Source organism: Ranitomeya variabilis, chromosome 6 (assembly GCF_051348905.1).
Source record: "Ranitomeya variabilis isolate aRanVar5 chromosome 6, aRanVar5.hap1, whole genome shotgun sequence".
Lineage (NCBI taxonomy): Eukaryota > Metazoa > Chordata > Amphibia > Anura > Dendrobatidae > Ranitomeya > Ranitomeya variabilis.
The window spans coordinates 81661539-81676122 of NC_135237.1; the positions used below are offsets into that span (position 1 = coordinate 81661539).

The 14584-nt window shown below is 48.5% G+C and overlaps 1 protein-coding gene across 3 annotated transcripts in view; it reads right to left on the bottom strand.

The window, feature by feature from the left end:
• LOC143781837 (ATP-binding cassette sub-family B member 5-like) overlaps nucleotides 1-14584 on the bottom strand; it is a 121734-nt gene that overhangs the window by 36447 nt on the left and 70703 nt on the right. For all 3 annotated transcript variants that reach the window (XM_077268719.1, XM_077268720.1, XM_077268718.1), the window contains exons 14-15: nucleotides 1277-1447; nucleotides 991-1152 (exon numbers count right to left, since the gene is read on the bottom strand). In XM_077268719.1, coding sequence (XP_077124834.1) covers nucleotides 991-1152; nucleotides 1277-1447 — 333 coding nt within the window. The remainder of the gene's footprint in view (nucleotides 1-990; nucleotides 1153-1276; nucleotides 1448-14584) is intronic.

Here is a 14584-nt window from a genome sequence, read left to right on the forward strand (position 1 = left end):
GCAAATTGATTCACTGCAAATCTCAAAGTGCTTATAAGCCTATATAATTTCACAGAACAAATATGAAATACTCCAAGGTCAGCTAGGACTGTATTGAATACCTTTCTAGCACTTTAATGAAAACACAACCTTAGAAATATCAAAGTGACCTTTACATATCAGGTTAAGAAAAAACAGATGGTAACCCGTATTATTCAGCAATTTATTTAACAATATCATGCATTAACTTATATTGTTAAATCTATCCAAAAATGATCCATTTTTTGCATGTATATGCCTGCCTCCCTGGTGTTTCTTACCAGACACTGCAAATGGATAAAGCTGTGGTTTTACGTGGGTTGGTTTAAAAATTATCCTTGATTGGGGAGTATCAACAGCATTCTTCTTTTCTAAGCGAAGAAGCAATAGATTTTCACAAGCTGTCCAAAAATTATCCCTTTATTAATGAAACAGGAACAGGTTAGCTGATATCTCAACTAGGAGTGAAAAAAGTAGTTTTTTCTACCTCATCTTTTTTAGTACCTGTGAGAGTCCGATACTCAGCTCTAGAAAATGTGATGTGATAACTGATTGGTACTGTGATACCATGCCTCAAACCATATGGGTCCGCCCTCTCTTCAACAATATGTGAAGTAGTGGTGGGCATTTTATTTAGATCCACTTGAATTGAATTGCAAATTGTTTGAATTTGCCAGGATCTGCAAGTTTCAGGACAATTTGATAATCTCTAATATTTATGCATGATTTTGTGTACTGGCTTTTTACCAGTGTAAAAGTGGTCCATGTTCACTTCATGTTCTCTTTGCTAAAAAAGATCTTCTTATTTATGTTCTGGAAAGATTTTCTTCTTCCATTGAGCCCAAATCTTTGTATAGGTAGATAAAATCTAAGGAGAAAATGCTTCAACTACTGCTGCTACAAAATTGTATGTGAATGGTATGATAGACCAACAATATATTAACTATTTTTATTGTCATATTGTGAACATACCTGGGCTGTTGCAAGAGAATAATATATTCCCTTTCTTTCCATTAGTTCTGAATGTGTTCCTTGCTCAGCAACAGTGCCATTCTCCACCACCACAATCAAATCTGCTGTCCACACGGTACTGAGACGGTGAGCAATAACAATTGTAGTACGCCCTTCAATGGCCTGAAAACATGCGTAATATCTTTATCAGATGATACATATTAAACTGCTGTAAAATAACTGTAAAAAAAATTCAAGATCATGTGAACTTTGATTATTTAATCTGATAATACATGAACTCACTTACCTTATCTAGAGCAGCTTGCACGACAGACTCACTAGCAGTATCCAGAGCAGAGGTGGCCTCGTCCAGCAGAAGTATCTTAGGATTTCGAACCAAAGCTCTGGCTATTGCTATTCTTTGTTTTTGGCCACCACTCAACTGAGCTCCTCTCTCCCCAACAAGAGTTTCAAATTTCTAAAAGAGCATAAAATCATGGAAAGTATGAGTTGACCTTTTAACTTAACCTTACCTTATTAATCAAGTATTTAAAGAACCACTCAAGGGTGTTTTTTTTATTATATCGCTGGAGTGGTGTCACTACTATTTTAGGCTCCCTGCCCCTTGCAAAACAAGGCCAGAATGAGGCTGTTATAGACTTCCATAGAGAGCTTGTGATCATTAGCTCTGACTTCCCGTCAGTGAGAAGCTGCGATCACAAGATGCGGATTGGGACCAGAGCGGTGCTGGGAACAGCTGAAGACGGCAGCTGGTGTATATAATACTAGTGGCAGGAAACTTACATTAGTGCCACCACTCCAGCTCTGTAATAAAATAAAGCCGTAGTGGTGCTTTAAAATCAGACTAACCTAGAGCTTACTGTATATATCGTAGTACTCTTCACTAATAAGGTCTGCTGCATTATAGAGATTCAAAGTAACATGGACTGACCAATATCTTTGAATCAGACACAGAAGACTTTTCCTTCTGCCAAGAATGTTAGATTTGGCACAAGACTTTTATTACAAAGCCCATAATCAATGTATCAGCGGCCACGTAGCACGGTCTTGTGCTGAACTTCTAAACTTTACTTTTAGCAAGCAGCAGAGGCATTGGGCATTCTATTCTCCTATATCTCAGAAATGTCATATTACAATTTTTGGTCTCCTGGTAATTCCTGGCACATAGTTTCGAGTTACATTTGGAGATGCACATTAAAGGACTTTTTTTTTTACAAACTGCATTTTTTCTTGTTACAAGGGTTATCAAGAAATAAGTTGATCCGAGATTATTCTACTTCTGGGAGCATCAGAAATCTGCTCTGCAGGGACTTGCGTCAGCGAGTGTTCAATTCCCTGGCAGAGCCTCCCCCATAGAAATAAGGCATTACATGATGCTAGGGTTGAGCGAAACGGGTCGATCATTTTCAAAAGTCGCCGACTTTTGGCTAAGTCGGCGTCTCATGAAACCCGATCCGACCCCTGTGCTTGTCGGCCATGCGGTACGCGACTTTCGCGCCAAAGTCGCGTTTCAATGACGCGAAAAGCGCCATTTCTCAGCCAATGAAGGTGAACGCAGAGTGTGGGCAGCGTGATGACATAGATCCTGGTCCCCACCATCTTAGAGAAGGGCATTGCAGTGATTGGCTTGCTGTCTGCGGCGTCACAGGGGCTATAAAGGGGCGTTCCCGCCGACCGCCATCTTACTGCTGCTGATCTGAGCTTAGGGAGAGGTTGCTGCCGCTTCGTCAGAAGCAGGGAGAGCGTTAGGCAGGGTCCACTAACCACCAAACCGCTTGTGCTGTAGCGATTTCCACTGTCCAACACCACCTTCGGTGTGCAGGAACAGTGGAAGCTATTTTTTTTTTTTTTTTCCTCAGCGTTGTAGCTCATTGGGCTGCCCTAGAAGGCTCCGTGATAGCTGTATTGCTGTGTGTACGCCACTGTGCAAACCAACTGCTTTTTTCAAAGCACATATCCTCTTGTTCCTTTCTGCACAGCTATCTTTTTTGTTTGTCCACACTTTTTATTTAATTTGTGCATCAGTCCACTCCTATTGCTGCCTGCCATACCTGGCTTAGATTACTGCAGGGAGATAGTAATTGTAGGACAGTCCCTGTTTTTTTTTTTTGTGGGAGATTAAGATTGGCATTTCTGCTACAGTGCCATCCCTGTGTGTGCCATCTCTCACTGAGTGGGCCATAGAAAGCCTATTTATTTTTTCCGTGATTTGTGTTCTAAATTCTACCTCAACACAAAAACACTACATCAATCAGTGGTAGAAAAATATTGGCCTCAGTCAGGGCTTGTGTGCCACTGCTGTGTGTGCTATCTCTCATTCAGTGGGCTATAGAAAGCCTATTTATTTATTTATTTTTTTTCTTATTATTTGGTTTCTAAAGTCTCCCTGAAAAAAAAAAACAGTGGGAGAGTAATATTGCCCTTTCAGCTTGTGTGCCAGTCTTGACTCCTGGGTGTGCCACCTCTCTCATTCAGTGGGCCATAGAAAGGCTATTTATTTTTTTGGTTTTTTTAATATTATTTGGTTTCTAAAGTCTCCCTGAAAAAAAAAAATAAATAAATTAGGTGGGAGATTAATATTGACATTAGTGCTTGAGTGACAGTCCTGCGTGTGTGTCATCTCTGTGATTTTGTGCCACAGAAAACAGAGTGTGTAACATTGTGCCTGATTTTCCTTGTGGTCTCACCAACCTGTTAAGGGATATTGAAATCATACTGAAGTTATAGCTCACCGTGTAAGTTGTTTGACAGCAACAAATAAAGTTACTTTGGTTAAGATTTTAAAACAATGAGGAAGTCTGGTGCAAGAGGTCGTCGTGGGCGTTCATTGTCAGCTGGTAATGATGGTAGTGGTAGTGGAGCATCAGGTGGTCGTGGGGATAAAAATATTCCACCTAAGTCTGGAGCTGTGGAGCCAGTTTCGTCGTCAGGCTACACAAGGCCTCGAACGCTCTCTTTTCTGGGAGTAGGAAAACCGCTTTTAAAGGCGGAGCAGCAACAGCAAGTTTTGGCTTACATTGCAGACTCAGCCTCTAGCTCTTTTGCCTCCTCTTCCGAAACTGGTAAATGTAAAAGCAGCGCGTCGCTTGTGGATGTTCACGGTCAGGGACAAGTCGCTTCCTTGTCCTCCTCAGCAAAAACTACAACAAGAGAGAAGGATGCAGCAGGCGACACAACGGGTCACTCCATGGAGCTCTTTACACATACCGTCCCTGGCTTAGAAAGTGAAACATTTAACAGGCCATGCCCATTACAAGTATATTCTGACATGGAGTGCACTGATGCACAGCCACAGCCAGAGTACTATGCTGCTCCTTTGACTCAGACCACCACATTGCCCTCTCAGGGTACAGATCCACAATCAGACCCTGATGAGACTATGTTGCCCCGCCACGAACGCTATACCACCGACCGACACAGTGACACAGACGAAGTTGCACACGAGCTCGAAGAGGAGGTAATAGATGACCCAGTTATTGACCCCGATTGGCAGCCATTGGGGGAACAGGGTGCAGGCGGCAGTAGTTCAGAAGCGGAGGTGGAGGAGGGGCCGCAGCAGGCATCAACATCGCAACAGGTTCCATCTGCCGGGCCCGTATCTGGCCCAAAACGCGTGTCAAAGCCAAAACCTGTTGGAGGACAGCGTGGCCATCCGGTTAAAGCTCAGTCTGCAATCCCTGAAAAGGGATCCGAGTCTAGGAAGAGTGCAGTCTGGCATTTTTTTAAACAACATCCAACTGATCAGCGCAAAGTCATCTGTCAAAAATGTTCAACTAGCTTAAGCAGAGGTCAGAATCTGAAAAGTCTAAATACTAGTTGCATGCATAGACACTTAACCACCATGCATTTTCAAGCCTGGACTAACTACCAAACGTCCCTTAAGGTTGTAGCACCCTCGGCCAATGAAGCTAGTCAGCAACGCAACATCCCTTCCGTCACTGTAAGGCCACCATTTTCCGCACCACCGGCAGTATCTGTGCAGGTTTCTTTGCCAGCCAAAAGCAGTCAGGGTCAGGGAACCACCAGTTTTGTAGGAGGAAATATTGCATCTAGGGCACCGGCGGAAACAATACCGTCTCCAACCGTCTCTCAGTCTGCCATGTACACCGGCACACCCGAAAGTTCCACGATCTCCAGCTCTCCAGTCCAGCTCACCCTACATGAGACTCTGGTTAGAAAAAGGAAGTACTTATCCTCGCATCCGCGTACACAGGGTTTTAACGCCCACATAGCTAGACTAATCTCGTTAGAGATGATGCCCTACCGGTTAGTTGAAAGCGAAGCTTTCAAAGCCCTGATGGAGTACGCTGAACCACGATACGAGCTACCCAGTCGACACTTTTTTTCCAGAAAAGCCATCCCAGCCCTGCACCAGCATGTTAAACAGCGCATCGTCCATGCACTCAGGCAATCTGTGAGTACAAAGGTGCACCTGACTACAGATGCATGGACCAGTAGGCATGGCCAGGGACGTTATGTGTCCATCACGGCACACTGGGTGAATGTGGTGGATGCAGGGTCCACAGGCGACATCAATTTAGGGACAGTTGTGCCTAGCCCACGGTCTAGGAAACAGTTGGCTGTAGGCGTTCGCACCCCCTCCTCCTCCTCCTCCTCGTCCTCCTGCAGAAGCTACAGCTCTTCCACAGAACGCAGTCTGCCAACCACTCCATCGGCAGATGACACTGTTGCACACCAGTTGTCCCATTATGGGCCAGCTACTGCCAAGCGTCAGCAGGCTGTATTGGCTATGAAGTGTTTGGGCGACAACAGACACACCGCGGAAGTTCTGTCCGAGTTCTTGCAACAAGAAACGCAGTCGTGGCTGGGCACAGTAGATCTTGAGGCAGGCAAGGTAGTGAGTGATAACGGAAGGAATTTCATGGCTGCCATCTCCCTTTCCCAACTGAAACACATTCCTTGCCTGGCTCACACCTTAAACCTGGTGGTGCAGTGCTTATTGAAAACTTATCCTGGGTTCTCCGACCTGCTCCTCAAAGTGCGTGCACTTTGCTCACATATCCGACGTTCGCCTGTACACGCCAGCCGTATGCAGACCTATCAGCGGTCTTTGAACCTTCCCCAGCATCGCCTCATTATAGACGTTGCAACAAGGTGGAACTCAACACTGCACATGCTTCAGAGACTGTGCGAACAGAGGCGTGCTGTTATTTATTTGTGGGAGGATACACGGGCAGGCAGTAGGATGGCAGACATGGAGTTGTCAGGTGTGCAGTGGTCTAAGATACAAGACATGTGTCAAGTCCTTCAGTGTTTTGAGGAATGCACACGGCTGGTTAGTGCAGACAACGCCGTAATAAGCATGAGCATCCCCCTAATGCGTCTGCTGATGCAAAGTTTGACGCACATAAAGGAGCAGGCGTCTGCACCAGAGGAAGAGGAAAGCCTTGATGACAGTCAGCCATTGTCTGGTCAGGGCAGTGTACAGGACGAGGTAGCGGGCGAAGAGGAGGTGGAGGACGAGGAGGATGATGGGGATGAGTATATTTTTAATGCCGAACCTTTCCCGGGGGCACAGGAAATTGGTTGCGTGTCACGGCCGGGTTCTGGTTTTTTGAGGGACACAAGTGACGTAGATTTGCCTGCAACTGCCCCTCAACCAATCACAACCGGAGATTTGACAACTGGAACTTTGGCCCACATGGCGGATTATGCCTTACGTATCCTAAAAAGGGACACACGCATTACGAAAATGATGAACGATGACGATTACTGGTTGGCCTGCCTCCTTGATCCACGCTATAAAGGCAAATTGCAAAATATTATGCCACATGAGAACTTGGAACTAATATTAGCAACCAAACAATCAACTCTTGTTGACCGTTTGCTTCAGGCATTCCCAGCACACAGCGCACGTGATCGTTCTCACACGAGCTCCAGGGGGCAGCAGACTAGGAGTGTTAGGGGTGCACACATCAGAAGTGGCGTTGGACAGAGGGGTTTTCTGACCAGGTTGTGGAGTGATTTTGCTATGACCGCAGACAGGACAGGTACTGCTGCATCAATTGAAAGTGACAGGAGACAACATTTGTCCAGTATGGTTACTAACTATTTTTCATCCCTTATCGATGTTCTCCCTCAACCGTCATTCCCATTTGATTACTGGGCCTCCAAATTTGACACCTGGCCAGAATTGGCAGAATATGCATTGCAGGAGCTTGCTTGCCCGGCAGCAAGTGTCCTATCAGAAAGAGTATTCAGTGCTGCAGGTTCAATATTAACCGAAAAAAGGACTCGTCTGGCTACCCAAAATGTTGACGATCTAACATTCATTAAAATGAACCACAACTGGATTTCGAAATCTTTTGCCCCACCTTGCCCGGCCGACACCTAGCTTTCCTATGAAAAGCTCTTGCCTGTGAATTACTTTTCTAATGTCTAATTTGCTGCAGCTGATTGTACAGCATACGACATGTTTACACCTCCCTAAATGGCAAAACTCCCCACACGGGGCCGTGGTATCGCGACTTGGCGCAAGCACCCGTGAGACTGCTGTTTGTCTGAAGAGGTGGGTGTGCTCGCTTTTGGTTGACGGCATTGCTACTGGGTCCCTCATAGTACAATGTAGTGTCTCTGGCGGTGGTGGTGCGCACCCAACGTCAGACACACCGTTGTAACATGAGGGGCCCTGGGGCGGTCCCGCCGGCCTCAAGAGAGTTCCCCCCTACCCCAGCTCAAAATGTGCTCTACCACGTGCAAAATTATGTCGCACAGCTCCACCAATCTTTAGTCTATTCGCTGACATCATTCAATGTCTGGCACTGACAATACAAATTTGTAGACATCTATGATGCAACTTAAAGTAGTCTGTGTCTGTGTCCTATATTGGCACCATTAAATAGTTACTGCCAAATTACTATGTCAGAAACTCAGTAGATGAGCCCACCCCTGTACCTAAGTATGCCACCTTTTTTTTTGTTTTGGTTGTTTTGCGAGACATTAACATCTATTTATATTTTGGGAGTACTGGGACAGACACTCCTTGCACTACTCCTCCACTCACCACCAAGCTGCCTGTGTATCCATGTAACCGCTGTAAAGCTGCCATGAGCCTATTGTTTGTTATTTTAGGCCTTTGATAGCCTGTCTGCGGTCCCTACTTTAAATACTCCTCCACTCACCACCAAGCTGCCTGCCTGTGTATCCATGTAACCGCTGTAAAGCTGCCATGAGCCTATTGTTTGTTATTTTAGGCCTTTGATAGCCTGTCTGCGGTCCCTACTTTAAATACTCCTCCACTCACCACCAAGCTGCCTGTGTATCCATGTAACCGCTGTAAAGCTGCCATGAGCCTATTGTTTGTTATTTTAGGCCTTTGATAGCCTGTCTGCGGTCCCTACTTTAAATACTCCTCCACTCACCACCAAGCTGCCTGCCCGTGTATCCATGTAACCGCTGTAAAACTGCCATAAGCCTATTGTTTGTTATTTTAGGCCTTTGATAGCCTGTCTGCGGTCCCTACTTTAAATACTCCTCCACTCACCACCAAGCTGCCTGCCCGTGTATCCATGTAACCGCTGTAAAACTGCCATGAGCCTATTGTTTGTTATTTTAGGCCTTTGATAGCCTGTCTGCGGTCCCTACTTTAAATACTCCTCCACTCACCACCAAGCTGCCTGCCCGTGTATCCATGTAACCGCTGTAAAGCTGCCATGAGCCTATTGTTTGTTATTTTAGGCCTTTGATAGCCTGTCTGCGGTCCCTACTTTAAATACTCCTCCACTCATCACCAAGCTGCCTGTGTATCCATGTAACCGCTGTAAAGCTGCCATGAGCCTATTGTTTGTTATTTTAGGCCTTTGATAGCCTGTCTGCGGTCCCTACTTTAAATACTCCTCCACTCACCACCAAGCTGCCTGTGTATCCATGTAACCGCTGTAAAGCTGCCATGAGCCTATTGTTTGTTATTTTAGGCCTTTGATAGCCTGTCTGCGGTCCCTACTTTAAATACTCCTCCACTCACCACCAAGCTGCCTGTGTATCTGCAGCGCCCCAGAGTTCTGGTCGTTGCAGTGCTGTGGCTTCGCCGCTAAGGGGAGCCATGGTACGTTCGATGGCACCGAAGGAGTTCCTCCAATCAGGTATCACAGACACCAATATGTTTCACAGCTGGGCCTCCGGGGGGAGCTAAGGGTGCTATTCATTAGGCCACTCCCCACCATAGTGGGTAAACTGGGGGTCAGGCAGGAAGTTAGAGAGAACGCTGACGGGATTGAACGGAGCAACACCCTGTGGCAGGGGGTGTTGTGAAGGGAGAGACTGTAGGGTCTCTGCCAGGGGTGGGATCCTGGCAGAGGCTTGGCATTGAAAGAACGTAACGGGTCCGCGCAGGCTCCTGGAAGCGGCGGGACTCAAGAAAGGACTAGAAGCGAGATAGATTGTGCTGAGTGAGAAACGAGATCAAGCAGAAGGAGAATACCAGCAGGGGTTGTGCTGAAAGAGGCAGCACCCTGCTGAGGCGCAATACCGGTGGCCGGAACGCCGAGGGAGTGGATTAGAATACAGCTTCAAGCCATACTCCAAACAGCGGCAGGACAGTCGGTCTCAGGCGGGCTGTCTACCACATATCACCTATGAAGTCTTGGGGGGCAATTGCGGGAGAGGGGCGACTCTAGGGTCCCGGAAGAACTCCAGGCCTACCTGACAAACGGGTGCCATTCCAACCTGAATACAGGGAAGGGGTGGATTACAGAGGAACATCAAATCGAGTTGTGAGGGAACTTAAGAAACAGACACAACCGTTGTGGGGTTACTTTCCGTGAGCACAGCAGGGAAGGACTACAACACATAGCGCTAGAAGGAAGGCACAGATTTCCACCTGAGAGGAGAACTCTGGAGGTGCCATTGGACCGGCCGGCCTTGCGTAGCCTGGTGAACCGTGTTCCGGACTGAGGACTCAGAGATCTCCAGTAAAGAGGTAAAGAGACTGCAACCTGGTGTCCTCGTTATTTACCGCGACTTACACCCCACAACCGTACCGCTCCATCGCTACCATTACTACCACTTATTGCACCGGACGTCCCCCACTGACGGACAGGGCCACGGACCGGGTCTAGCCACCGTGACAACCCCGAGACTGAGAACTAGAGGCCCGGCTCCGGGTATCCCCTCGGCCCTGCGGTGGTGTGGGGGCGCTCCAACTTGGCGTCACGAACAGGATCTACTTAAGCCTGAAGAGTCAGGTCATGTGTGCCTAGAGACTGTGATTTGTTGTGCTTGGACTGTACTTTATTGTAAGACTGTGCTGCGCCATTAGCCGCCAAAAGTTCCCGCCAAAAGGCGCCGCCATTGCTACACCCGAGGGGAAGGAGGGCGTGTTATGGGCGGAGACTCCCAGTGTGGCGCGAGAAATGGCTACCGCCCCCTGCACTTCTGGCTGCAGAGGAATGACCTGCCCCAAAGCAGAAGAGAAACACCCCTTGATATGCAACGGCGGGAAGCGGGTGACGGAGAAGCCCGACCTCGGAGAAATGGCGGAGCTAGGTGCATGCACTGCCACCGACTATCAGGCAGCGATGATGAACGGCGAGTGCCTGAGCGAGGAAGAAGCAGTTCCGGCCTGCCTTTCTTCACCGGAGATGGACCGGAAGCCTGCGGATCCGACAGCGAAGCTACGTCCACCAATCCCGACCTTGGAGTTAGAGGAGGAGGAACCACAGCCAGCGGAGCGGAGTCCGAGCATCCCATTGGAGGAGCCCCGGTCCGGGCTGCAGCCGACTCCAGCGTCCTCATTAACGGACCAGAGCGACGCCGGTGGAACCACATCAGGCGCAGGTATGGGCGGCGCCCCTACTCCCCTGGACGGTTCTGCTCTCCCGACCGATCCTCCCCACAACAGTAACCCCGCGTTTACAATCGACCGGGCGGTTCTCACCCCCGGCGCGTTGGGGAAGTTGTTACCACCATTGCCAACCAGGTGGGGAGAGCCCATAGAAATGGACCCAGGAGGGGTGATGTTCCGATGGGATATTCCTTGGGTCGAGCAGGATGGGATTCCAATGGAAGGTCTCACTATTGCGATACTTACCTGGGACCAATACAAACAATGCGTGCTCCAGCATTGGGGGCAGCGCACTGAAGTTGAAAAACGGGAACTGCAGGGCAAAAAAATGATCTATGATGGGACGGATGCTGTCAGGCGAGGGACGGTGGCGGCATTCCACCCAAAGAAGGGGTGGGGTTCCATTTGGGAGTCGGGTCTACCTACTGGCATCTTCGTTGCCGGCTACGATGTGGAGACTCCCTGCTGTGATCGAGAAGGTGAACCACTCCGGGAGGGGGATCAGGTGACGTATACCCGTCACTGGAACACACAAGGATGGCGTGCCCGGAAAGTTCAGCGATACGAGTCTGAGAGAATGGCACCTGTGGCCCCAACTGTGGTCAATCCAGGGCTGCCAGACCTTGTTACTGTTTCTACTGTACGCTTTGTAGCAGCTCCTGAACTTGCCGACAGAGTTAGGCTTCAAATTCAGACAGCAGGCGACCAGGTGGTCCCTGCGGAGCTTGCCGCTGGTGTCTGTGCTACAGTGGCCGGGGTTCAGGAACCCGAGCCACCAGAAGAAGAATAAACCTCGATACCATGAAAATGTAAATAGTTACTGTTTGTTCTTTTAAGTTGCTGCTAAACCTGTCCAGGGTTAATGGATCCCTTTGTTGACCCGGGATCCCTGTGTTTGTTCTGAGTTTTTCTAAAATTTTGCACAAGTTTAAAGAACTGCAGAAATCATGGACTGTGCATGATTCGAACTTTCTTTTGTAAATAGTTTGCACCTTCTTAAAGGTGCTCCCTACTGGTTTTAGCCAAAGACACTTTGCGAAGATATTTGCCCTATTGGTTTGAGCCAAAGACACTTTGTGAAGATACCTTTCCTACCGGTTCTAGTTAAAGACACTTTGCGAAGATACCATACCGGAACCTTTGCGTGGGCTGGTAGGCTGAGAAGACGAGCTACCTCAGAAAGACTTGGTCCCCTCTTAAAGGGGATGTGTGAAATTGAACTTGAGAAAGATACTGTTGCATTACAGTAATGTGATAATGAAGCTTGAAAAAGAAATGTAACTGTTTTACATGCTAAGTTATATGTGTTGAATTTGTTGAAATGTGAAATCTAAATAATGTTTTGCAGAAAGAAAAGATGCAGAGAGCCCGTAGGGGTAGAGATAGAGATCTGCATAGCTGAAAGTAAGGAAGTAATGATGAAGGTGAGGATAGAAGGTCAACCCTGCGTCCCCATAGAAAGTTACTTTGTTACTAAGGACAGAAGGCGAACCCGTAGGGGTTAGAGAGTGAGTCCTTAAAGGAGCCGAGTAGAGCGGGCTCAGAGTTCTTTAAACGAAAGGAATGTTATGTCTATACTATGTATAGTAGTGAAAGGCAGTAGGCCCTGGCTGAACGGGGCGGTCCTGTAAAAGAAAGGAGAGGCAGTAGGTCTGGTGCCATAGGGACAGGCGGTCCTGCAGGTTCAAAGCAGGAGAATGTGAAGTTACCTTACCCTGTAATGTGATTATAGGAAGGCCTTTGGTAAACTAAGAGTGTATGTTTCTTAAAGGCAATGTTAATTTATTGTTCCAGAATTTGCACTAAGTAGAATACCCGGTTGGGTAACAGGAGTTATGCATAGCCTGTAATTTATAATGTTGACCATGTTTGTAACGTTAAAAGTGTCCTCACCTCCCATAAAGGGAAGCTTGTTCAAGTATACTTATCGTTTTGCACTCAACAAAATTGTATGTCTTTTTGCTAATCTGTATTGTTGTTTTTCTTCCCAGTCCCGGAGTACTGTGTTTAACCAGGGGGGAGTGCAGCGCCCCAGAGTTCTGGTCATTGCAGTGCTGTGGCTTCGCCGCTAAGGGGAGCCATGGTACGTTCGATGGCACCGAAGGAGTTCCTCCAATCAGGTATCACAGACACCAATATGTTTCACAGCTGGGCCTCCGGGGGGAGCTAAGGGTGCTATTCATTAGGCCACTCCCCACCATAGTGGGTAAACTGGGGGTCAGGCAGGAAGTTAGAGAGAACGCTGACGGGATTGAACGGAGCAACACCCTGTGGCAGGGGGTGTTGTGAAGGGAGAGACTGTAGGGTCTCTGCCAGGGGTGGGATCCTGGCAGAGGCTTGGCATTGAAAGAACGTAACGGGTCCGCGCAGGCTCCTGGAAGTGGCGGGACTCAAGAAAGGACTAGAAGCGAGATAGATTGTGCTGAGTGAGAAACGAGATCAAGCAGAAGGAGAATACCAGCAGGGGTTGTGCTGAAAGAGGCAGCACCCTGCTGAGGCGCAATACCGGTGGCCGGAACGCCGAGGGAGTGGATTAGAATACAGCTTCAAGCCATACTCCAAACAGCGGCAGGACAGTCAGTCTCAGGCGGGCTGTCTACCACATATCACCTATGAAGTCTTGGGGGGCAATTGCGGGAGAGGGGCGACTCTAGGGTCCCGGAAGAACTCCAGGCCTACCTGACAAACGGGTGCCATTCCAACCTGAATACAGGGAAGGGGTGGATTACAGAGGAACATCAAATCGAGTTGTGAGGGAACTTAAGAAACAGACACAACCGTTGTGGGGTTACTTTCCGTGAGCACAGCAGGGAAGGACTACAACACATAGCGCTAGAAGGAAGGCACAGATTTCCACCTGAGAGGAGAACTCTGGAGGTGCCATTGGACCGGCCGGCCTTGCGTAGCCTGGTGAACCGTGTTCCGGACTGAGGACTCAGAGATCTCCAGTAAAGAGGTAAAGAGACTGCAACCTGGTGTCCTCGTTATTTACCGCGACTTACACCCCACAACCGTACCGCTCCATCGCTACCATTACTACCACTTATTGCACCGGACGTCCCCCACTGACGGACAGGGCCACGGACCGGGTCTAGCCACCGTGACAACCCCGAGACTGAGAACTAGAGGCCCGGCTCCGGGTATCCCCTCGGCCCTGCGGTGGTGTGGGGGCGCTCCATATCCATGTAACCGCTGTAAAGCTGCCATGAGCCTATTGTTTGTTATTTTAGGCCTTTGATAGCCTGTCTGCGGTCCCTACTTTAAATACTCCTCCACTCACCACCAAGCTGCCCGTGTATCCATGTAACCGCTGTAAAACTGCCATGAGCCTATTGTTTGTTATTTTAGGCCTTCGAAGCCTGTCTGCGGTCCCTCCTTCCACTAGGCCTCCACTGACCAGACCACTGCTGCCCGTGTACCCCTGGAACCAATTTTAAAGTGCCTACAGCCAGCCCATTTTATTGTGTTAGGCCTTCGAAGCCTGTCTGCGGTCCCTCCTTCCACTAGGCCTCCACTGACCAGACCACTGCTGCCCGTGTACCCCTGGAACCAATTTTAAAGTGCCTACAGCCAGCCCATTTTATTGTGTTAGGCCTTTGAAGCCTGTCTGCGGTCCCTCCTTCCACTAGGCCTCCACTCACCTGACCACTGCTGCCCGTGTACCCCTGGAACCAATAATAAAGTGCCTACAGCCAGCCCATTTTATTATGTTAGGCCTTTGAAGCCTGTCTGCGGTCCCTCCTTCCACTAGGCCTCCACTGACCAGACCACTGCTGCCCGTGTACCCCTGGA